Raw genomic sequence first — 25,046 nt, forward strand, 5'->3', positions numbered from 1 at the left:
TCCTTGGCAGGTATTTTATTTCATATATAGACGCTTTCTGTAATCAAATGTGAGTGCAATCAAACAACAGCAATACAAACATTACCAATGCAGTCTGAGAACCAGGAAAAGGGTTAAAACAGGGAGTTCACTCACTCTACACAGCGAGCAGCTAGTAACCTCATGGACAACATTAAAAAAAAATTTAAAAAAAAAATCTTTCCTGTCAGGACAGTCCGCTGTCATGTGTACCTCCAACCGCAACGGTGAGGAGGGAGGTGGGGAAGCCTGTTTGACCCCCACCCTCCTGCCCTAACCCCTCCTCCTAAAGGAAGTCCAACCAGTGATACAACAACCGACCCACCCGACCCACCACCGCGCCTCCATGAGTCCCAACTTGCACTCGGCTCTTCAGTAAACTAAATAACCTCCCATTTCCCCCATCATGATTATCATCGTCATCATCCTAATAGTATCAGCAAAGAAAAAAAAAAAAAAGGTAAAAAAAAAAAAAAATCCACTTCTCACACGGCAGGAGCCAATCAGAGCGCAGAGGTCCTTCGGGTTCAGTCAATCTCAACCAATGGCTGTCCATCCGGGTCGACGAGAAAACCACGTAGCTGTACATGTGGAACCAAAGTCCTCATGCAGTGCCCTGCGAAGGTGGCACATCACATACGTGCACAGGTGGAAGCGGGGTTGGGTGGGGAGGGGCGTTTATGATTTTGGTGTGTCTGTGTGTGTTAGAGAGAGTGTGTGTGTGTGTCTTTTAAGAGGGGAGAAGCAAGGGTGTTAGGCAATTATCAGACCCAGGAGCACAAAAAAAAAAGAAAGGAGAAAAAAAAAAAAAAGAAAAACAACGTCCAGGAGAAGTAGTACATATAAAGTCTTTGTCCACCATCTGTCTTCTCTTGGCCCTCCTCGAAACACTCACAAACTCGTCTCTCACACATACAAACACACACACACACACACACACACACACAAATTATAGGTCCTCATGTCATTGTGAAGTCTGGTGTTCAATGTCAACATTCAAGAAAAAAGAAAAGAAAAAACACCTCAATGGTAAAAATCATCTCTACCATCACAATGCTTCAGTTCATAAAATCTTGACATGTCTGAAAAGTGATTTTGTTTTTCCTCCAGGTTTAAAGCAGTATGCGTGTGTGTGTAGTTGTTGTCGTTTGTCGTCTTTGTCCCACTGCTGCAAACACACACACACACACACACACACACACACACAAACACACACACACATGCACAACCAACATACGCACACTCACGCACTCCAACACACACCACATGTCCTCTTTTTAGTGGAGAAAGACATGGCGCAATGGAGACACACTCCTCCTCTGGGCGGATGCACCAATCACCATGGAGGAGACAGGGGGTCGTCGCCACGGCTACCAGGGGTCCTCCAGCTCACCGGCACTCTGGGTGAGTAAAAAAGCAAAAGAGATGGAGAGATGCGCGTTAGCTTTTTCTGGTCGTTGTTGCTGCGTCTTCCACTTCACACAGTAGTAAAGATACAGCTCCTGATGCCTTAAACAATGGCAAACTTTGAACCTCACTGCCCTCTTTTATCTACTAAAAATGAATGGATAATGGTGAAAGTGAGTGAGATTCCCCTGCCCAGCCTGTACGTTAACACAACCAGAACCCAGACCTCTGATGACTCACCTTGCGGAGAATCACGAGGCCAACTGTCAGACTGAAAAACAGGGGAGAAATGGAGAGAATGGAGTCCCTACAAGTCTACGCAGCTTCCCTCTCGCTCGTCGCCGCCAGCTCAATCAACGGCAGGCGTTTATTTTGTTTGACACGTCTCAAACCTGAGAGTTGCTATTGTTTTAAAAGAGGCAACAGATTAAAATGTCTTTAAACAGATGACATGAAATTACAAGTCTAGGCTGAGGCTAAAAGCTGTCAAAGGAGGGCGAGGAAGGTAAGGATTTATTTTCTGCATGAGCTGTTCCCAAACACTTCACAGCCTACACAGACACATACACAACACATTCAATATTGTAAGGACACTGAAAAATTCCTCTGAACCGTATTATCCTCGGCTCACTAGTGATATTTCATGATATATAACTCACATCCGATGGAGAAACACATTTTTTTTCTCCTTTTTGAATCCCTAATCACAACCTTGATTTACACATTTTCAAGGTGACTCATTTGGTACATGACTAAAAGGCAGAAAGGAAACACAGCTGTGCAGCCCGTTCACACTGAGATACTCATACACGTCACACAAAATCGTAGCATTATACCTCAAATCATTTTTATTTGTTCATTTGTCATTTTTAACTGTGTGGGACTGATTTGGCCCATGTAAGCCCATACAAATACAACTCATACATACACAAACACGCATACATACACATACACACTCTCTCACACACACACACACACACACACACTCACACTCACACACACACACACACACGCACAGTGTTTAGCATAACCTCCCCTCCGATAGTTAAGTGCCTTAGATATTGTAAAAGATAAGTGCAGTGCATGCATTACCAGAGTCATTGGGTACAGGGCATTATACGGACTCCCTCTACCTGCTGTCAAAGGGGAAGAATAAACACTGTAGCTTCAGCAGTCTGTTTCAATCAAACTTCCACAATGAGGTAAGAGTTTGATATTGAGTCATAACCTGTGAGGAATAAAATATGCTGTAGGGGGGGGCTTTTATCAAGCTGTGAAACTCATAAAGCCACAGTTAACACCAGCATCTGGCAGTTTGAGCTGTGGAAAATTTATATTAAAAAAAAAACAAAAAAGAAACAGGTACATTAATACTTCCGCTATACTTTGAACTGATTTCAGAAACGCAACCATCTCACATAAAACACATTCACTGTTGTCCAGGTGTAACAGACTGTACAGGTGCTAAATCAGGTGTTTAAGGCCTGGACTGGACATTGCGAGCAGTGTGACATCAGGGATGTGATGTTGGTTGGCTGGTCTAAAATTTTGGTCAAGAGGTGCAGTACGTTAATCAATTGCTGGATTGGAGTGATATTTAGAAGAAACATTTGTGGTCCCAATCGAACATCTAGCGCCATCATCAGGTCAAACACTTCAGTTCATCACAGAATACCTCTGAGATATGATGACGAACACCATGATAAATGTTATCATATTAGCAAGCCAATAGGGCAAACATCACATGCTGAATGTTAGCATGTTAACAAGTTAAATGCTAAATGACAGCATGGTAACATTTAACAGTTTAGCATGTGTGCTAAAATGTCAACTTTAGGTATAAGTTAGCCTGAGGGTGTCGCTAGGTGAAAGGCCATGTTGTTAGTTAAAGCAAGCGAGTTAATCACTTACAGAGACTTTTTTTTTTTTATGTCAAACTTGTCAGGTTCAGCTCTACACGGTTTGACTGAGCTCAACTTTCATCCGTCTGAGATGTGTTTTTTCAGAATAGTTGCTCTTATGCTCAGGTGTGTTTTCACATGAACGCTAACAATAGCATGATACCAGTGCTAACAGTAGCCTTCTTGAGTGTTACCGACACATTTCCATCCATCAGAGTAACACCAAAAAGGAACAAACTTGAACCTTTGTGCATGATTGTGAGGCAGTCTACTAAACTGTGGCGATATGGAATCAGGGATATGTGGTGGTAGAATGATTTCAGTGAACTGTCATTCAAACTACAAATACACACCAACCCACACCAGCATCCCTCCGTGGTTAAATCGCCCAGTGATTTGAACAATCCTAACATGCTGATAAAAGGGCTAACACTCAAGTTTCTGTATTTCTGTAGTGATGACTGGTCTCTTTGCTCGGTCTCTCAAACTCATGCAGACACACACAAATACACACGCACACATACATACATATACACAAAAGAGTGTGTTCTGAGTCTGTAGATGGAGTAGGCCTGGAGACACAGCTGCGGTTCAGAGTGTCTCCTCTCCTTTTCTTTGTCAGTTCGTCCACTGTAAGCAGGTGTGGGGGTGAGGCTGGGGGAGAGGGGGGGAGTCAGGTGGGAAATCAGCCAGAAGCCAACACTGGTAAATGTAGATCATGGAGTGCAATGTTCATTTATTTGCTTCACCAGCCACTTTTGCACTTAATAATAATTGGTTTAGATTATTTGCTATTGTAAACATAAGTCTGTGTGGTAAGGTTGTAAAAGTGGCTGGCAAGTTTGGGGAATCCAAGCCAAGGTGATCAGAGGACAGGGGAAACAAATCAGAGAGAGTCCTCATTACGTAGATGGTATGTATATGGCTCAGAGACAGAACTTGAATAGACAGAGGGGCCATTTTTATTTCCAGCCATTTTTTCATTGATATATTCATGAATGGCAATGGCAGCTGAGGTTGCAGAAGATGATAGAGCCGGAAATGGCCGATGTGTCCATTCAAGTTCTGTGATGAGGGAAAGAGGAGAGGTCATTGCACATCTGACTGGAGCTCAGGGGTCGGAAGGGCAGATGAGGGGGTGGGTATGCGGGCGGGGTGCTCAGTCAGAGGAGGGATCAAACTCGGGGGCGGGCGCATCTTGGCTGGCCTCCAGCTCTGCAGTGGCAGGTGAGGGCGGGGGCGAGGGGGGAGAGGGAGGGGAGGCGGGCTGCTCCTGGCCGTCGTTGCCGTCGTCTGAGGTCCTCCTTCTCTCCCCTGCTCCCTCGGCAGTGCTCTCCCCCCGCAGGTGGTAGGCGGCCAGGGACTCCTCCAGCACCGCGCGGCACTGCCCCCGGTGGTGGAGGCGGAACTGCCGCAGAGCCTCCAACAGATGAGCCGCCGTACTGCCACCTCCCTCCTCACTCTCCTCCTCTCCCCCCGCACAGGCCTGAGGTGACACGCCAGGGGTCAGACTCTGCAGGCACGCTCCATGGTCAAACACACACATATACATCTAACAAGCAGCGGCACAATACTCACATCATTGTCACACAAATATCTACCACACACTAGCGTGACAATGTCAGAGACATTCTTGCGCCAGTTGGACAAGCCCATGCAAGCGCTACCTCTGACCCTGTGACCAACAACCCTTTGTGATATTCGCTGTATGGTGTAACAGATAGGAGGGGGTTGGTCAGCACCCACACAGCCCAGAGAAAAGAGCCTGCAAGTCAAGACTCCACATTACATTACATTAATATGACAAATACGCTCATGTGACCTCATACATCCGCACACACCTCCACCAACACACCCAGACTGTTTGGAACCTGACAGCCATATTTTCTTCAGAATAACATTTGTAAAACTTCACAGCCGTGTCTTTAAGATGCTGGTTGCGAGATTTCCCTTCGATATCTACACATGAACTTCCTACAACAGAGGCAGAATTTTTGACTTAAATCTAGAGATGACATTAGTGTTCAGATTATGTAGCTTTATTTTCCACTGGCCTAAAGTGTTGCTATATTGTTTGTAGCTGTATATACTGGAATGCAGTTATTTTGAATTTACTTCCTGGTAGCCACCTTGTGCACCATGTATTTCAAATTACACTGGAATTTGTTCCAAGTCTTAAGATGAAAATTCAGTGTGCAATTTATGTTTTTTTTATAATGTACTAAGAAATGAAATTACCACTCCAGGACAAAATTAACCACTGAACTGAATTACTTTACATTTTTGTTGTTTTTGATGTATGTAGGAAAAATGTGTCTGAGAATGTAGGACTTGTGTGATTGTGTTTTATCCCACTCATTCACGTTACTCAGACTAAACACCCATTACAAGGTCTGTGCAGAGTAGTTATTACTTTACAAAATCAGCACATTTTTTATTTTAATTCAGGCTTTGTTCTAAAAGGTTTCTATAAGGTTTTTTCCTGGAAATGTTCTAGTAAAACTGAATTGTACTACTGGTTGATTCCCCACCTGATTAAAAAAAAAAAAGACTGAAAACTGTAAATAAATTAAAAGTAAATGATTTTTTAAAGTTATTATTGGCTGTTTTGTGATGGTCAATCAATAGCTTTATAAAAGACAGTGAATAAAGACTTCTCAAACAGGTGAGCAATAACAGTTTCCTTCTTCATACCTGTGCTTGCGTAAGTGCCTGTATTTATGCACATCATATATATATCAAAGCTTCTCACTTGGCTTTGTGTCGGTCAGTAAATTTGACAATGACGTGCTCTATCTAAGAAGTTAATTTGCTGTTTTGACACATTTTGCTGACTAAGATATTACAGCTATTTAGTTTATCAGCATCAAGAGCCATATATCTAACGTTATCGTTAAAAAAAATTTGTATTAATTTTCCTCAAAGTTTGGAATATTATCGCTGGTTTATTCAATCAATTTACACTTGACATGTTTTGACATGCTTTCAGTTGTCAAATTGAGATCTTTTTAAAACAGGTTTGTGAGGCATTAAATAGCATCAGCCTGCTGGTTTAAAGGGGTCATTGCTGAGGAGTTCAATAGGTTTCTGAAGGTCTAGCTATATATCCTGTTTCAATTATAAATACAAATTGAAGGTGACCTCCCATGCCTCCAATGCTTTTCAACATGGAATGCAGTGAACCCTGTTCCACTAAGCTTGCCGAGGCTATTCTGTTTAGTCTATCCTCCACCTTCTGTCACACTTTAACCACGTTCATATTCTCTAACACACACACACACACACACACACACACACACACACACACACACACACACACACACACACACACACAAAAGAGTGTCCTTGTCTGGGCTGGTGTGTGTTTATGTGGTCATGTTAAGGGGGTGGGGTGAAAGGTTGAAGAGGTGAGGGGTTTAGAGAGAGATTAACTCACGCCTTCCTCTTCTCTGTGAGGGTTCAGCTTGTTGTACACCGCCTCGATCACACTGCGTCTGCAAACACACACAAGTAGGACACAGCTCTCTGCTTAGAGAAGAGAACACCACCCGACATAACATAAACAGTCTCTGTTCATTCTTTGCAAATGTATATTGATTGAGATTATAAATGGAAGAAAGAAAGCAACTGAGTGGATACTTGAGTATCCGCTAGTCGTGCATAAAGAGACTACAGAATCTCTTTATTCATATGTACATTAAGGTGTTTTGAAGAGTGTTATCATCAAGTTTTTATGTGTACGTCCATTTCCACTTCTTATTTAATAGAGTGGGTAAAAATTGTTTGGCCCGGGTTGTGATAATGTGAGCTACCTTTTGTACCATTTATGTAGTTTCTAACAAGTGAAGCTATATTTCAAGAAATCAACCCGTCCTCTCCTCCAAGTAGAATGATTGAGAATGACAGTGGGCTGAGCTCAGTGGGCTCAGCCCGACAGGCACTGATTGATAACTGATGAGCGTAAAAAACCAAATGTCATTTCAGATTATTCCAATTAAGTCAACTCACTTTTTTTTTTCCTATTCCAATTATTATTTTGCCATGGCTCTGTGCTATATAAATTATAAAAACTTACATCTGTTCATATATGTCAACACTGTAACATGTGAACATGTAGTATTATATGCAATATTATAGAAAAGACATGTATTAACCCTTTCCTAAATTAACATACCATTTTTTATTCATTTTTATGACTGTGGGTTGCAGGCTCTGATTTAGGTACTTTTTCTCTCTTTCATCTTGGCAACACTGGGTCTATGTTAAAATGCATGCAACTGTGTGTTACTAAAGTTACAGTAACAATTCAGTATCAGTTTATCTGTCGATTATTCTAAATAATATCACAAAGAGTCAGAGTCGATGTCTTCAAATTCCTAAAAACTACAAACTTTCTAGTCTGACCCAAAGACCTCAAGATATTCGGGTTGATAGAATTAAAGACAACGATAAGCCAGAAATTCCCACATTTGAGAAGCTGGAACCGGACAATCTGGGGGATTTGTGTTTTCAGATGTGTGTAAAAAGTATCTAATCAACTAATAATTTATCAGCTAATTGTCTGCACTCTGAATGTTGCACCGCATTTATATGCTCCTTGTCAACTTCAAACATAATCAAGTAATCAGCACTTAATCAATAAAGTTAAGATTAAAAAAATTCAAGAGCAATGAAATCATGAAAATTAAATAAATTCAGTTGTCAGTCAAAAACCTTTTCCTGGAGCACAGGAGAAACTGGCTTTTCACTGACTTGATGATTTTAAATCTCCTGGATACCATCATATCACTGTATTTATTATTTTATCTCATTGATGCACAGTTAGAATGATCAATCCATTCGTTGCTCGACATAAAATTAACCTGCAACTATTTTGATAACAAAGTTATGGTTTTAGTATTTTTTCAAGCAAACAGAAATTGACGACGTTGCTCTTGTTGCAGAATATCAAACATCAAGATTTTCCTGTTTTTCTTTGTCATATCTGACATTAGACTGAATACCTTTGGATTTTGGACAGTTGGTCAAATAAAATAAGGAATTTATTACATCACTCTAGAAAATTATAGCATTTTCACTATTTTCTGACATTTTATAGACAAGGTGATTAATAAAGAAACTTTTGGCTGATTATTTTATATTTATCTGTCTTTTCTTTTTATTGTATAATCCTATTCATGCCTCTCATGTCCCTTGTTAACTAGCACTGTGTAACTATATTGAGAATGGTGCTATACAAACAAAGTTAGTAAATAAATAGTTTGAAGTGTATAACATGCAGTTAAATGTTGTTCGTAGTTGCGTATTTACTTGCTGGCCAGGCCGCCGCCAGGTGGAAGGTTGGGGATGTTCTCTGTGGCAATGCTCCTCAGGACAGACACCAGGTCAGGGACTCCCGTCTCCCCGCAGTTTACCAGTAGCTCTACACACAAACACAAAGAGGACAAGGGGTTTGTGAGAGGTTATGGTGAATGCTCAAGCACGGTTACGATATATTATAAACCGCCACTTTTCTCTGCAGAGGCTGAGAAATCATCCATAGTAGTGGAAAAATCCGATACGCCACTGCTTGCAGCAGCACTGACTGTGTAGCAGACAGATTTCAAATATTTGTACTACCCTAAAGAATGTTTATTTTGTCCTGGTTATGTACACAGAAACTGAGCACAGTATGTGGCCACACGTTTCAGTTAACTTTTTGAAAAAAAAAAACTATTTTTCAAAATAAAAAAGCATTGAAAGATTTCTGGGTGGAAAGCACAGTGTAGGCATTTTGTTTAAAATAATCCAGCCCAAGCTTCAAATACAGATGTGATAGTTGCAAAAATACTGAAACTAATGATGATCAACTATCAAACTATATCCATTTTTTTAAGTCTTCATGAAGCTAATTTTAGATGAATATGACTGTGTCCGACCGAACACCAATGATAAATGCATACCGTCAGTCTATCATGTTTATGTGTGTGAAGGTGTGTGAAGGTGTGGGTGTACATGTGTGTCAAGCGTGCTGACCCTCAACACGGGTCTCCAGGTATTTATCCAATTCCTCTTCTTTCTTCACAGCCTCGTCTGAGATCTTGGGGGCTCCAGGTAGACACACCAGCACCACACTCATGTTGTCCCTGCTCCCCTGCAGAGACAGAACAAATACAAATCTATGAAGTACATAAGGTTTATTTTGTGACTGTTTATTGTATATGGAAATTATTACTTTTGAACAACTTTGACACAAATATGGTTTGAAAGATCAGCATGATATTGGCAATGTTTTGGTTCACTGACCAGGAACCTAGGCAGCAGTAACGGTCCTTTCACTCATTTCAAATAAATTCACAGACTTCCTGGTTAATATAAATCTGAGAAAACTAACAGTCAGGGTGTTTTTTCTCGCTATTTAAAAAAAAAAAAAAAGAAAAAAACATCACTGATCACAAGAATCAAGGGATAAACTTGCTGCTGAAAAATATTTAAAAACAAGCAACGTTGCATGCTCTTATTTATATTTCAACAATACCTCTTACATCTTTTCCTATGCAAAGCTATCCAGTGAGGAGGATTGCACATGGTGTAAATGGTGAGCAATAGTAGCTGGTAATAATGTAGGTTACCTATGTTTTAAGAGAGGTTTTAAGTTTGTACTTTTGGACAATTTCAACATTTTGGAGAAGGATTTTTTTTAAACAGTAAACATGTCAGATGAATTGTAAAGAAATGTATTCACAATGTTTGTTGGTCCTCAAGGATACATACATGTCATTTTTGTAAGTAACACTCAATGTAAATACAACTTATGTTTGTTTACGGGACACCTTTAACGGAAACTCCTTTTTCTTGTGCTGTTGCCAGGATTATAAGAGAAAGATGGGTTGTGACTTGGAGACAACAGAAGACAAGCTAACATGCATGTTCTCAAATGTCTTAAATTAGGTTTTTTTTCCAGTTACAGCAAAACAACCTGGCTGTGATAAACTGACATGTCGCTGTCATACACTTTGACCTTATTCAGCAACTTACTGGAAGATAATTCCAAATAATCTTTTACAATTGTTGTGTCCCTTTTAATATCTTTAATTTTTTTAGGGCTAATGAACTACTGATTAGTGGATTACTCGTTTAAACCAAAAATTAATTTTCATTACATTTTCCTTGAGTCCAACGCGTCTTCTTCAAATGTCTTGTTTTTTTGAGACCATCAGGCCATATTTAATTTACAATCATGTAACATACAAAAAAGTAAATCATTACAGTGGAGAAGCTAAAATTAGTATAATTTAATTTAAAAAGGGGGATTAACCATTTACTAAAACACTTGCCAACTTATTTCTCTGTTAATTCACTTTTTGCTTCAGCTCTAAAATCTTTAACTATGAACCTCTTAGCACTTTTAGGGAATTTATTCTCTTGCAGTATGTGTATTATAAAAACAACTCAACATCAGGCTGGAAGCCACTGTCTAAACATTAGGCAGCACACTAGTTGGCATTCACTGGGAACACAGTCTGTTACAGCCAAGATAGAGCTCTGGCCCTAAACCAATTGCTAGTCACCTTGTCATTACCATGTAAAAGTCAATGTGCTCAGAGTAAGTTTCTGTAAGTGTACAGTGTCACATACATCACAAAAGGCAGTGGCAGCAGAGGAGATTTATGACAGCGTGTGGCTGCTACTTGAGATTACCCATCCAGTAAAGTAAAAATAACCCGGCTGCTGTGCACTCGCTGGTTCTTGGGAGTGCTCCAGACACAAAAACTAAACGATACATGGAAGGAAAAAGTCTAAGATGCGGACTGGTGGATGAGTTCAGCTAAGGCAAAGAGTTGGTTCTTGCTTCATCTTGGATCGATAGACTGAGAAGGCCAACGGACAGGGACTGATGTGAAAGCAGTTATACATTATTCATCATCTGATTTATCTGATCTCTCACTGCGAGATGTTAAGTTCGATTAAACATTAGATCATTTTTCTTACATTGTGATGTTGTTATCCATCATTTACTTTAGTATAGTTGATGATTATACGTATCGTATTTTTAATAGGAAAAATACAGGTCGCTTTTTTGTTTAAATGTTTATAAGTCAAGCAATACTGAACCCTCTTCACCAGCCACTTAATCACAAATTTAGTCAAAGCAAAGAGGCAACAGCTTTAACTATTTGCTTGTGTCACAGTAACCAGAACAACTGAGCAAATCAAGTCTCCTCATTAATACTCAAAAACATGCGCAAGTAAATTGAATGTCTGAACCGATAAGTCAAGATTTACTTTACACATTCAAATCAGTATCACCAGGATATTTTAAATTAGGATACTGCTCTGTCCAGTATTCCTTCAATATTGTATTTTGACTATTATTTAGTTTTTAAGTTAACATTTTCATTCGAAATTCTTAAATACAAATTCTTAAAAGCAGTTATCTATGTGTACACTTTCACTTCCAATGTGTGAGAATATACGTGGGGGAAAAAAGCTTACCTTATGCAGACAGGTGTCCACCACTGAGTTACAGACCTTCTCCAGGTCATCACACACCAGGAGTCGTGAACGGACAAACTCACACAGCTCCTCGTTGGACATGACGTCCCAGATTCCATCACATGCCAGCACCACAAACTCATCTCCTTCGGCCGCCCGCTCCAACACACACACCTCGGGCTCAGGGCTGACCAGCTGCTCCGTGGGGCCCTTACCATCCACACATTTGTAGTCGTAGTCCCCTAGGGCCCGGGACACAGCCAGGGAGCCGTTTACCCTCTGGATCATGACTGAGCCTCCAGCATTTTGGATGCGCTCCTTTTCACGGGGGTTGCAGGGCTTGTGGTCCTGGGTGGAGAAGCCCACCTTGCTGTCTCGACTCAGCACGGCCCGCGAGTCACCGCAGTTAATGAAGTAGAGGTGGGTCGGGCTGAGCAACACGCACACCGCCGTCGATCCGCTGCGGTCCAGGCCCTGCCGCAGGTCAGTGAAGCTGCGCATGTACTCGTCAATGTTCAGGAAGCCCGAGCGGATGCCGTCCTTCACGCCCTCCACGGAGCTGGGTCCTGAACTGAAGTCGGCCCCCCCTGACAAGATGTGTTCCAGCAGGTGGCCAGAGCAGTAGTTAGCCACCCGGGAGCCTGCGTGGCCATCGTAGACAGCAAAGAAGGACCAGTCGGTGAGTCCATGGGGGAGACCCACCACAGCTGTGTGGGCATCCTCCATCTCCACCCGCCACCCCTGCATGGAGCTCAGGCCATAACGCAGCCCATTGCCCTCACCGTGGGCACTATGCTTCTCTGTCTTCGGCTTGTCCAGGAATGCACCCATTGCTGCCTATAGCTGGAGATGAAGAGAAGCAGGAAACATAGAAATGGAACCATTACACCATCAGCAGCAAGGACAAATCAGATAATCTATCCCTCACCAAGTCAGCCATGTTTAACCTAATCCACTACTGTACCACAAATATACTGTATACAGAATTAGAATTAGAGCTGTACTGAAAACTTGGCCAATATTAGCAGATAAATCAGTACTGATGTATTTGTCGAGCTGGGTTTGAGGTAATAAAATTGAAAAAAGTGTTACCAGGGGATAGTTTTTCAACTTTAAAATGTCCAGTACGCATCTTTCTCAAAATTCTTTTCAGAAACAAATCTATGGCATTTTGAAACCCCCAGACATCAATATTGTTTCAGCCTCCAAATCCAGGACCAGTTGGGATATAGTTAGAATATATAATAATCGAAAGAATATAGGCAATATCAGCATGTAGGGATTCTTATTCACAAAAAGAATAAGAATGTGATAGTAGAAATGAGAACTCAAATGAGGAGAGAAGCTGGCATTGCCTCAATGCTCAGGTAACTTTTCAGTTCAATGTTTTAAACAAATGTGAGCACAACTGACTCCTTTTATCAGACCTACAGATATCAAGATTACTTAATATTCTTGGACCTATAAATTCCTCTGTAAATCGCAGGTTTTTTGTGTTAGTAGTTCACTAGGCTGCTTCGTGCTAATATTACAGGGCACTTTTAATTACTTAATGGATGGTGAGAGCCAGAGATCCTGACAACAAGACAAAGATAGCAGAGAAGGAACCACAGAGCTGAGGATTACACTGAAGCTGTAAAGCTTCTTTGAGCACACAGAGCCTCTTTCACTCTCGACACACAGTAACTAATACTATTAGTTAACCTGCTGGCGGGAAATAAACTAACATGACTGATGTGATGTGGGGTCTGAAATTCTTTCTATCAAGAGCTGAAAGGGAATGAAATCGCACTTGGGAGGGTTAGTATTTGGTCTTTACTTAAACTTTGTCCATTCTTAACACCATACACTCTTCTCTGATCATGAGCTGATCACTATCAAAGGCTTAGTTATTGGTGTTGATGTAGTCAGCCACGCAGATGGCATCTCTGGTCTGTTAGTGGATGAACTGTTTTTTGTTTTTTTTTAAACTGGGAATCTGTGACAGCATGCTACGTGCGAACAAGCTGATAGAGGTGGTCATCTCCTGATGCTGTTTTAAGAAATTTGGTTAAAAAAAAAAAATCAAACTGAAATAGCTACTTTGTAGTCTAATAACTAAAGCTGCTATGTGATCATTCAGAGGCAAAAGGGGAAGAGAAATCTTTCCAGAATGTTGAAGGGACAAAGGATTTAGTAGCTGACGGGAAATGGACAAAAAATGGAATTAAAACACTTGTGAAATTAGTTTCGAGTACAGAGGGATCCAACAATATTTTGGAGTATTGAATCGTACTTGAACACACCATGGGTAACACTTCAACATGAAGGGCAGGCTTTCAAAACATCTCCGATGTATATAATGCAGGAAATTTATACAATAAGTCATCTGCCCTGAAAAGCCTGGTTGCAGCTACAGTTGAAAAGGAAATCTAAAATGTGAACTCTGACTATTCTACTATACGCAATGAAAAGACACATTATTTTATATATTATTTTGGTCATTATTTCTGTCATTTTTGCTTGTTCTTTACTACCAACTGCACCTGAACACACCAGCAGCCCCTCCTGGTGCTTACACTGGCCACAGTATCCAAACGCACAACACCACATCCCTGGCATTTTAACCTGCACTATATTTTCCCATCACACCAATCAATTCTGAACCTAAATGTCAACAACTGCTGCAGTATGGAGCTACTTACACTATGCATTGCTTAGTTGGGGTTGTGGCAGTCATGAGATCTTGAAATCAATAAAAAGCGATAAAATTGAAAGCGCCCTGAGTGTGTCTTTATTTTTTTCAACATATTGATTTCTCGCTCTGCATAACCTCCCACATGAGCGCACACACGGCATGACAGACGTGTGCCCAAAAAAGGCTGGTACATGCAAGGAGAGTGACTACAGCTGGTTTCACAGGAACGTGTATGTGTGTGTGTGTCTGCTCAGTGCATGTGTAGTGGAGTGTCATGGTCTATGTGCGAGAAAAAGGCGCTCTATAAATACGCCAGGCCGGTTTAGATTTCATGTCCAGGGTGGGGCAGTGGGCCACGCCATTCACATTTCTAGTGCTTTCCAGCTAAATGATTATATAAACAGAATTCCCTCTATCAAGCTTTCATCAGCTACTGAGTTTCAAAAGTAGCCTATATGTTCATGTATGATAGGAAACAGTGTCACATATGTGTGTGAGAGAAAGAGAAATCTGTTATGTTCACCAGCAGTGATTCTCTCTAAAAATAAAACAAACACACTGCCATTGCCTAGCAACCACCCACCCTGCAGTGCAAACATCCAGGCTAAGCTTCATTCAACGACATCCCCCTCTCCATGTCTCTCTCACTTGCTCTGACACACACACTCACTCACACACACAGCTGCCTGGTAGAGAGAGGAAAGGGGAGTTGCATCATCCATCCATTAAAGCAGTCGCAGCAGCGAGACCCTGAAAGGAGACGTGCAGACTGCAAGAACACATGCAAATACTATGAGATTTCTCTGGCTGACAACGCTACAAGAGACTGCTGGCAAAAACACACACACGCGCGTGTGTGTGTGTGTGCGTACACACAAGAAGAAGCCCAGAAAATATCTCCACTGAGACATCACACTGAAACCAGGAACTCTCAACCACTTAACCCCCTCAAAACTGCTGTCACCCATGCCGTAACCACAGGTCAAAACTAACACCCCCGATGCTGAGACGCACGTCTGCCAAAAACCACTGGCTACGAAGAGGGAAGTGGAAGGTCGGGGGATTACATAATGCTGCAGAGAGTCCCTAGTGCTGCTCTGAAAGCAGTCATACTCACACAAAACAGTTAAAGCTATCTCAGAAGAGTTTAACACACAGCTTCCAGTACTATCCAAGCATACACAATATGTTGCAAATCACTGGGACTGTAAGTTTATGTTTAACTCCCATGACAACGTGATAACCAGGGACACAACAGCTTGTTGATTACTTGATTTTGATTAGATTACAGTCTCAGAGTCACAGCGTCTGAGAATTTTTTTTTTTTTTAAACTTCTCGAAGATTGTTTAAGACCTTAAATTTAGGTAATATAACTGAGGAAAATTCAAGCCTTTTCCAGAAACTTTCCAGATATTTGAGTTGTCATATTTTGCTGAGCATTAGACATTGGCTTGGTGTTGCTGCCATAAATAACTGGATAAACAATGGAGCCCATAAGGGACATTATACGAAGAACTAAAGTGGGTACCATACCAAGCTGACAGACGAGGACATCTTCATAAAAGTTTCAAGATGGCAATAGCGACTGAATAATGGAGTGGTGATTAAATTGGTCGTTCAATCTGAATACTACGCTACCAAAAATTTATTTACAGTTAATGGACTTGGCACAATGGTCTTTTACACCAAACCTCTTGATGATTCTTTTATACCTGAAGACGTAGCTGTACCTGCATCTCAACTCGAGATTAGATAATCCTGAGTTACCCTTAAACCAACTAACAAAGCAATATCAGCAGAACATTTCATCTCTACACGTGAAAGACACTAGCAAACAATGTACCAAGTTCCAGTACCAAGTATCCATAATATTTTTCTGCGACATCCCGTGATTATTAAATTTTCCAGGAAGCTTACAAGAATAATCAGAGCTCTGTCTCACAGCATTTTCACTTTGCTGTGGCTTTTTCATTGGTCCAGTCCATGTGAAGGATTTAGTGAGTGATGACCATCTGAAGGAAAACACCCAATAAATGTGACACGGTCATATGATATTTCACCACATTTACGAGGAGAGAAGTAGCACCTGAATGCACCATTAACCTAACCAACCCGGAGTGGATTCTGGGATAGTGAGTGAGGACTGCAAAGGATACACCGGGTCACATTTCACAGCCGCATTTGGAGAAGTCTCTGGAATGGAACAGCCCTGTCGAACTGTTATGACGTATTCCGTCATGAAATATGGACTCTGAAGCCGGCAACACTGAATTGGGACACAGCTTATGTTGTGTAATTGGTCCACTGAGCAACAGCAATGACTTCTAAAGCCACACCTTCCTCTTACATCTGTTGTTACATATTTACATTTATCTTTTTATCTTATCCAACACTCTTAAAATGTTCCTGCTGAAACTATTTTAACCTTTACTATACACCAACACTGACCTTGCCTCCCTTTTAACATTTCTTTTATTACACACACAGAACAAAGGTGCACAGATCAAACATGCAGCACTTCACTATACTTTATTGACCCTTCATTTCTTCATCTTCACTCTGCGCACTAATCTGCAGCGGAGTGCTTCCATTGCCGGCCATACAGCTCCTGTCCTGAATCATACCTGTCAATGGAAATCATCCCAGAAAAACTTGCTCTCATGCGTTTTCATTCCTTTGGCAGTCAATATGAATTTCACTTCATGACTGTGAGATCCCAGCATACGCTCTGAAACATAAACTTCATTGACAAAAAGTGACATATGACAAGAGTAATAAAAGCTAGTCTTCAAAGCTAGGCTAATAGTGACATTGATACATCTCTTTGATCCTTAGAGGCAAAAGCATCAAGGTGCACAATGCGGAGACTAACAATCAACACAACCACAACTTATAATTTAGTGAGCATCTCTAACTCTAAGTTAGTTCCACATGAAGGGAGAGGCAATTACAGCTGCAACTTATGATTATTTTTATTCTTGATAAATATGCTGTTACATTTTTAATTACGAGATTATTATTTTAGTCTATGAATAACATCACAGTTTCCAAGTTTACATCTGCATATGTTTTTTTTTCTCTGACCAAACCTTCATAACCCTGAAGATCCAACTGAAAATAATATAAAACACAGAAAAACAGCAAAATTTCAAATTTGAGAAGATGGAACAAGGAATATTTGCCATTTGTGCTTAACTAAACAACTCTAATAATTACTTGACTAGCTGCTCTAGAGGCAGTCAAACACAGTTTGTAATAAAAGGTTCTATTTTGTCTGAATCTGGGCCGTCCATTCAAGAACAATCTCAGCTCAACTATAGTCGAAGTACCAGTTTCCTAAAATCTTCTGAAAAACAAGAGTGACTTACAAACTAAAACAAAGAGGATCTGGGTATGAAGAAACAATTTCCTGAAAAACACAACAAGTTTTATTTGAATGATCCAATACTGATTCTTAAAATCCCAAGATCAATCTTTGCTTTTGTGCCTTTTCTCAGTAAACATGTGTAGTTTTTTGGCAGTATACTATTGATACGTAAGTAGTTCAGCTCAGGCTGCATGATGTGTAAAATGTCGACTTTGTGGAAGCTGAGTTATTACAACATTTATGAAAAAGTTATTTTAAGTTAAGTAACATAGTTGACAGCTGGCTACATGAACCAACTTTAGTCACAACAGTCCTGTAAACTGTAACATTAATGACATTACAGTCAAAGTGGACCCGCAGCAGTTTACGGGGCTGTCATAATTCAGGATGTTTAGCTGACCCTGGCTATCTCGTGACAAAACTATACATCACATCTACGAGAGGGATAGACTGAAAAAACGACTGCATACTGATCTGAGCTCTTGCTTTGTCTTTTAAGAGATATTATCTCTGGCTACAATATGTGATGTCATGGAAGTCGAGTGAGCAGTGTGTGGATTATACTTAACTCAGTCTGACCCTGCCGGGTAGCTAGGTAAATATTGGGCGGATATCTTGTTAACACGATCTGAAATAACTGAATCATCAAGAATCAAATGGAAATTAATGAATTGTGCACTTGTGAATCAAAATCCAATCGGGAGATTAGTGCCGATATCCAGTCCTACAATATGCAACAGCATCCAAGGATTCCAAGAATATTTCATTAATGAAATCAGCACAAAAAATATCTGCATGATTCAATGGTAAATGTTACTCAATTTCCTTCATGTTGATGATATGTACTTCTTGCTCCAAGTGAGTAATTTAGGTAAGCAAACGAGACAGCAGCAGTCAAACTGATTTACTCCACTGAAAACTGCTGCAGTGAAAATTTTCTAACTGATGCAAAGTCTTCAATGTTCAGACCAATGTGGTCTAAAATTAAGCTTGATGACTGTCTCAATCTCACACTGACACTGTGTTTCATCTGCTCCTCTGTCTTTACACAGTGACTGCTAGTAGTGACACAGTGACTACTCAGATAAGATTATCAGCTATTGAACTCCTCCCGTATCTGGCTCTCAGGGCACCAGCCCAACACCAAGTGATGTCATATACTGGTCACCTGTGCACCTTATCACAATCTGATGTACTAAAGAAGGTGAGCAGGGTGGCTGCCAGACTCAATTTTAACACTGCACAATACAAAACTGATGATGAATTGGGAATTAACCACACATCTAAGATTGTATGCTACAATATAGTAAGACAAGTTAAGATCACTTAATGATCTAAGATCCTATGAAATTCCCAAACTTTAAGGGTAATAAAAAGACAGCTCACACACTTGGTCCTCTTCAAATGGGAAGTCAAGAACTTCGCTTTAAATGTAAAATCTAAGCAAATATTTTCTTTGCCATGAAATCAGTAGACACGCATTACAAGTTGCTGGAGTACTGATTGCATTGCTGGTGGAGTGTCTGCTTAATAATAAGTCAAGTCAGAGTAGACCTTGCCATTTCAACAACCTATAGGGAAGACTCTGTTTTGGCAGGCTCAAACTAAAAATAAACCCTCATTGCATTAAAAGTTTAAGACAATCCTATCACAGTATGGGGGAAAAAGAAACTAATAGGGATGATTGATAGGTCCGATTACTGATCTGGGTCAGTGCATCGAGTATCATATAATAATTATAATACGCCCGAGCTCGTTGGCTGTTTTTAATTGTCATATTAGCAAAAAAGTCTCCAAGTAATGGTTGATCACACAAGTCAATATAAACCTATACTGCTGTATGTCTAAGGAGTTACCAACCAAGCCCATGTTTGTGGTCAGGGCAAACCCTATAGATTTTACACAGCTTCCCTGCGCCTATGAACGCCTGAGATATATGCAATATATATTTTAAAAATATTACAAAGAAATAAACATACATAGCATCTGTCTTTGCAGTACCTTCAATCAACTTAGGCATGAGGCACAAACTAAAAACTGTACAACTGGTACGGTACTTGAGGAGCTAACAAGCAAAGCTTAAACTAAAACAATTGTGACTATCTATTGGTTTATATGTGTTTAGTTTGAGTTACAATATTTTGTTACAGTTCATTTCACATAAAATTATTTTCCAACTCCACAGTAACTACTGAAGCTCACCAAAAGTGTTACACTATATTTTGTCATATACTTAAGTCTATCAGTCAATATGAAATGTTCTAGGTAAGAAAAAAATGAACAAATGAGAATCGGTTAAGTGTTGGGAGGAGCATTTGTGTTGCTGCCGCAGTGAAACATGACTTTTTATAAACACTTTACCAGCATGTGACTAACAATAAGTGTTATCTGCTACGTTTCATATATACTGACTGACTTCACAAGATATTGGACGTAAAAATGGTCCAATGTAGTTATAATTACCCTCTAAGGTCGCTGCATACACAACAAGACATACAGTAGCTATCCAAATGGCACTGCATGCAGTTTATTTGACTCATAATGACGATAAACTCTGGACGTTAATATCGTTAAATGGTTACTCACTGATCTTAATTGGACCTATAGCGGTCTGCGGCTGTGTACTTGTTTAAGTAAAACATTATTTTCAACATATATTTCGTTAGAAATATCAAAAGAATGTCAAGCTAACCACTGACACCAATATGACAAAGTCCGCTAAGCTGTCATTAGCTGGTTATAGCATATGTAGCCTGTACCATGCTAGATTAGCTTGCTTGGGACCAGACTAAGAACTGGAAACCAACGTGTCGTCTGTCTGTTAACATTGGTGTTACTTTAAATTTTCTTCATTCAGAATTGGCTCGCTAACGTTGGCGGTCGCAGAGTTACTTTGAAACTTGAAACACATGAAGGGCCAGGTTTTATTCTGGAAATGGTCTGTTTGTACGCTAACGTAACTGCACAACAGAGTTCATGTTGCATGAATCGACTGACTGTTTTAGGAAATGCGTTTCTGTGTTAAATACCAATCCACTGACCACATGCTGAACTCCAGTCCTCTTAACACTGGTCCCTCCACGGAAAGGCCTAGTTTGCTAGTGTGTTGATATGCGCTAACGTTAGCTGGCGTGCTAATGTTAACTTAACAGTTAGCTGCCGTTGGAGCCAACGCAATTCCCTAGGTTGTCAAACTCTAGCTAATGACGTTAGCGCACATACTAGCATGCTACTTACGTTTTCCTGCTGCTGTGCGAATGTAGATCCAATCTTGATTATCTGCTGGATTCTGCTTTTGTGTGAAGATATGTCGATAACCTAGCTATCTACGGAGCTAACGTTAGCCGGCTAGCTATGTTATGTTTCCTTATTTGACTAAAATAATCGAGATTGGCCTCAGATGAGCGGCGATAATTCCTTTCTCGGTGGTTCCCTGCTTGGACAGCGTTGATTTTTACGCATGTTTGACGCCAGTTCGGTCTCTCACATTAAATGAAGACAATTCCGATCGTTCCAAAACAAATATGGACACTGAGAATTGGTTATATTATACAACACTGACAAATCTAGCACTTTCTTCCATTGAAAGGCCAGAGCTATCCTTCGACTTTGGGTGCTGAACAAGAGGAGGTGTTATTTTTGGCATATGCTCGGTGATTGGTTACAACTGCTAGGCGAAACGTCGGTTAATTGGCTACTTGTTATGTCAATTAGCTCTGCCCCTGTCCAAAACTACATTTTCATTGGTCTATTACCGAAGTTCTCTGACGTTCTGGAGCTGTAGGATACACTCGTAACTTTTACTTGCGCACGCCGAAGCTACCTTGGGGAGGCGGAGTCAGTCTTGAAATAAAAACGCCTATCGCTGTTGTGGGAGTCCTTTGAGCCTAACATGACGACCATGAATCAAAATATAAATAAAACCAAAGCTGGCACAGTTGAGATATAAAAATTTTATTATCCTAAATATGTTTTCAAGTTACCACACACGAGCCGAGTGCCCCGTAGTCAATAACAAGCGCAACATAATTCAAGTACAGCAGGGATGCTTGAATGGGTTCTAGGGGGAGTCTCCTGCGGAAACAGAATCAGCTTTATTGGCCAAGTATGTTTATGTATACAAGGAAATTGACACCGGTCTCTGGTGGCTCTCAGTGTATTTAGACCCAGTACAGAGTATCAATAACAATATCCAGGAAGGTACAAAGGGACATATTTAAAAACAATGACGAAAAAGCTGAACAAAAATAAACATATGACATTATGTACAAGCCAGTTGGTGACGATTAATAATAATAAAATTAATTGTTACAAAAACTCAATACAAATTCTGGTATTTCAAGAATTTACACATGACCATAAGTTGTCAGTCAATCCACTACCACCCCTTTTTAGCCTGAATGTTTTTGTGCAGACAGTTACACATGGTAAAACAAAATCAAGCATGACAAAAATCTTTTCTTCTTTTCTTTTTCTTCTTTTTAAGGACATTGAGAAACTGAATCACCTTTATTATTGAGGCCCAGCACATAGTCATGGATTAACCTAATCACTACCCTATAGTTTTTTCATCAGTCAAAACTAAAAACGTTGTCAGCTTACACCTGTTCCTTAAAATATGCTCTTACCGCCACCTTGCTCTCTGGGTGAATGACAAAACACATAACAAAATCACATGTAGTCTTGTTTGTACTGTACCACAACATCTTCTTTAAATATTGTATAATGTTTTTTACTCCTTATCTGGTTCTCAGCATACGGCTACATCTTGTCTGGGACAAACTGACATTTGAACATTGGCCACTGTGTTATTGCAGGACACATATTGTTCTGCATACGTCAAAACAAATGACAGCGTTATCTCTCCACTGATTGTACCTATAGTAAAGTCACAGGGGGTGGCATTTATAATTATCACTCCCACACTCTTCTATAGAAACCACTGAGGGATTCAGATGTTTATTCCTCAACTGTTGGATCTTGTTTCCTGAGGAACTCCAATTTCTCTACAGAATCTAGTCAAGTGGAAAACTAATAGAGCAAAAGGAAACTTCAAGCTTAATCCAGCCTACAACACATACCTGCAATCAACACTAACTAATACTGTGCCCAAAGTCAAGTTACCATCTAGGATCAGTTAGGAACTTCCCTCAGGGCTGCACAAGTGCCAACAGGTAGTATTTCAGTATATGAAAACTGCACATATTGAATAGAAAGTGGGAGGAGCTAGAGGTTAACAGGAGGCCAACTACTCATTTGGGCAATCCAGCAGGTTAATCTAGCCAGGACTGAACCTGCAAGAAGCTGTGCAAACTTCTTGTTGCGGTCAGACCAGAGTCATTAAATAAATAAATGCAATACAAGGAGGTGTCTTTTATTTTTTCCCTGGCCTGATACAAGTTTTGGGTTTTGAGGAAAAATAGGAAACGATGAGGAAGTTTTTCATGAAAATGCAGTAGGTCAGATGGTTCCCCATGTGACATGGGTAATGAATAACGTGTTTTACATGAGTTCTGCCTGGTCTCACAGCGAGAGATATGACTGTCACTGGGCACAGTAACATAAAAATTGTGACACAACAGTTGTGAATGGCCCCAAACTGCTCGATGCGGTTACTCTGTCAACCATGTATAGTTTGAAAAAAGTTATAATTTACCCAGAATTCAAGACGAATGAGTCTTACTTGAGATAGTCAAGAAGTAGACAGCTTTGTGCAGTGTCTATCGGCAGTCTGATGAATAGTTAGACCCAAGACATATTCAAAGTCTCTCTTTGGGAAATCATGTGAGAAATAAAACAGACCTTTGACCCTTTTCCTCTCATTGCATTTCTTCACATAAATGTTTTGTACATATGCATACAACACAACACAATCTCCAGGAAGATTCCTGAGAGTGAAGCTCCTTTCTCACCTGAAGTGAAGTGAAGCGCAGTGGGTGTTAATGTTGGAAAGAGGTGGGTTTCTGAAGCAGTGCTGATGAAGTATACCAGTGCTTTTACTGTGCAGTGTATGGGCTTGTTTAAACAAAAAATGTTGTAAAAAGATTATACTCAAGAAAATGGAATATAAGGACTTTTACGTCGGTTGGTTTTTGAGAAGCCTGGAGCAATTCCTGCACCAACAGATTCTAAATAAAGATCTGAATAACAAAGACATGCAAAGAAATAAAATGTAGGCTGGAGTGAATAGAACTGGGGTAGGGGAGATTAAAGCACAGAGTTTAAGTGCATGTATAAAGATGTTTAGTTAGATAGTGTATCAGTGAATCACTGTGTGTGATGGCAGGATGGGAAAAGCGGGGCTTATCCGTTGTCATTTTGTGTTTCTCCCTCAGGATTAGACTTGTGTCTTATTAATGAAAAACTCATCAGATATCAGAACAGCTCCCTAAGGAACCAACCAGCGTTATGAGACACAGGTCAGACTAAGACCCTGTTTAAATACTCTTTCTGTGTGTGTGTGTGTGTGTGTGTGTTACAGAAGGATAGAGAGTGTGAGTGAGCAGAAGAGAGGCAGCAGAGTGGTATTTAATTTTCCAAGATGAGGGATTATCACTGGCAGAATTTGATCATTCTGCTCTGATCTCAGGATGTTCAATCACAGCTTATCCCAAATATTAAACTCTCTGTCTTTTGTCCCCTCTCCCCTCAATCCGTCTCACACACACACACAAACGCGCACGCACACACACATTTCCACACGTACAGATGCTTGTCGAGCTTCTCATTGAGGAAAGTGGCCCGCTGAGCCTACTGTCAGGGTGTTGTGTGTGATTGTTCTGCCACCTGGTCACCTCAGGGGACGGGTGAGGAGGGTGGAGGTGGGGGAGGGGGTGAGGGTGAGGGTGTGTGTGTGTGTGTCTTTGTGTGTGTGTGGGGGGGGGGTCTCTTGTGATACGATGCTATGGCTTTAGCGTCTTATGGAGGCAGCTGAGGAGAGTAAATTAAAAAACTGTTACGTCTAATCCGGAGCACCAAGAACAAGTGGCACACAAAATCTGATCCTTCGTGTTTACATGGATCTGGATGAGCTTAAACAAACACACACACACACACACACACACACACATTCAACACAAGATTCCCTCTTAAATGACATACACACATACACCGCATACAAGCACACATATTCCCTGCTGGTAAATACTCTGTGATTGTGTACCAGGCCGGATGGAGGGAGGGAAGGAGGGAGGGACAGGG

The 25,046-nt window shown here is 40.6% G+C and overlaps 1 protein-coding gene across 2 annotated transcripts; it reads right to left on the reverse strand.

The window, feature by feature from the left end:
• Positions 1–21,478, reverse strand: ppm1bb (protein phosphatase, Mg2+/Mn2+ dependent, 1Bb). Of its 2 annotated transcripts, none has more exons than XM_023406555.2 (6): positions 21,084–21,476; positions 11,802–12,644; positions 9,342–9,459; positions 8,637–8,748; positions 6,763–6,820; positions 1–1,418 (listed from the first exon to the last, which is right to left on the reverse strand). In XM_023406555.2, exons 2-6 carry the CDS (start codon positions 12,630–12,632, stop codon positions 1,389–1,391), a joined length of 1,149 nt encoding a protein of 382 aa, XP_023262323.1. In that variant the 5' UTR covers positions 12,633–12,644; positions 21,084–21,476; the 3' UTR covers positions 1–1,388. The 2 variants fall into 2 exon arrangements, with proteins under 2 accessions (XP_023262323.1, XP_087030201.1); XM_087174075.1 differs by lacking the exon at positions 1–1,418 and adding an exon at positions 1,921–4,812 and having other exon boundaries at positions 21,084–21,478.
• Positions 21,479–25,046: the final 3,568 nt, after the last annotated feature.

This window comes from Seriola lalandi, unplaced genomic scaffold (genome assembly GCF_002814215.2).
Source record: "Seriola lalandi dorsalis isolate HSWRI2012SDOR001 ecotype SW California unplaced genomic scaffold, Sedor1 jcf7180002054311, whole genome shotgun sequence".
In the NCBI taxonomy this organism is placed as follows: Eukaryota; Metazoa; Chordata; class Actinopteri; order Carangiformes; family Carangidae; genus Seriola; species Seriola lalandi.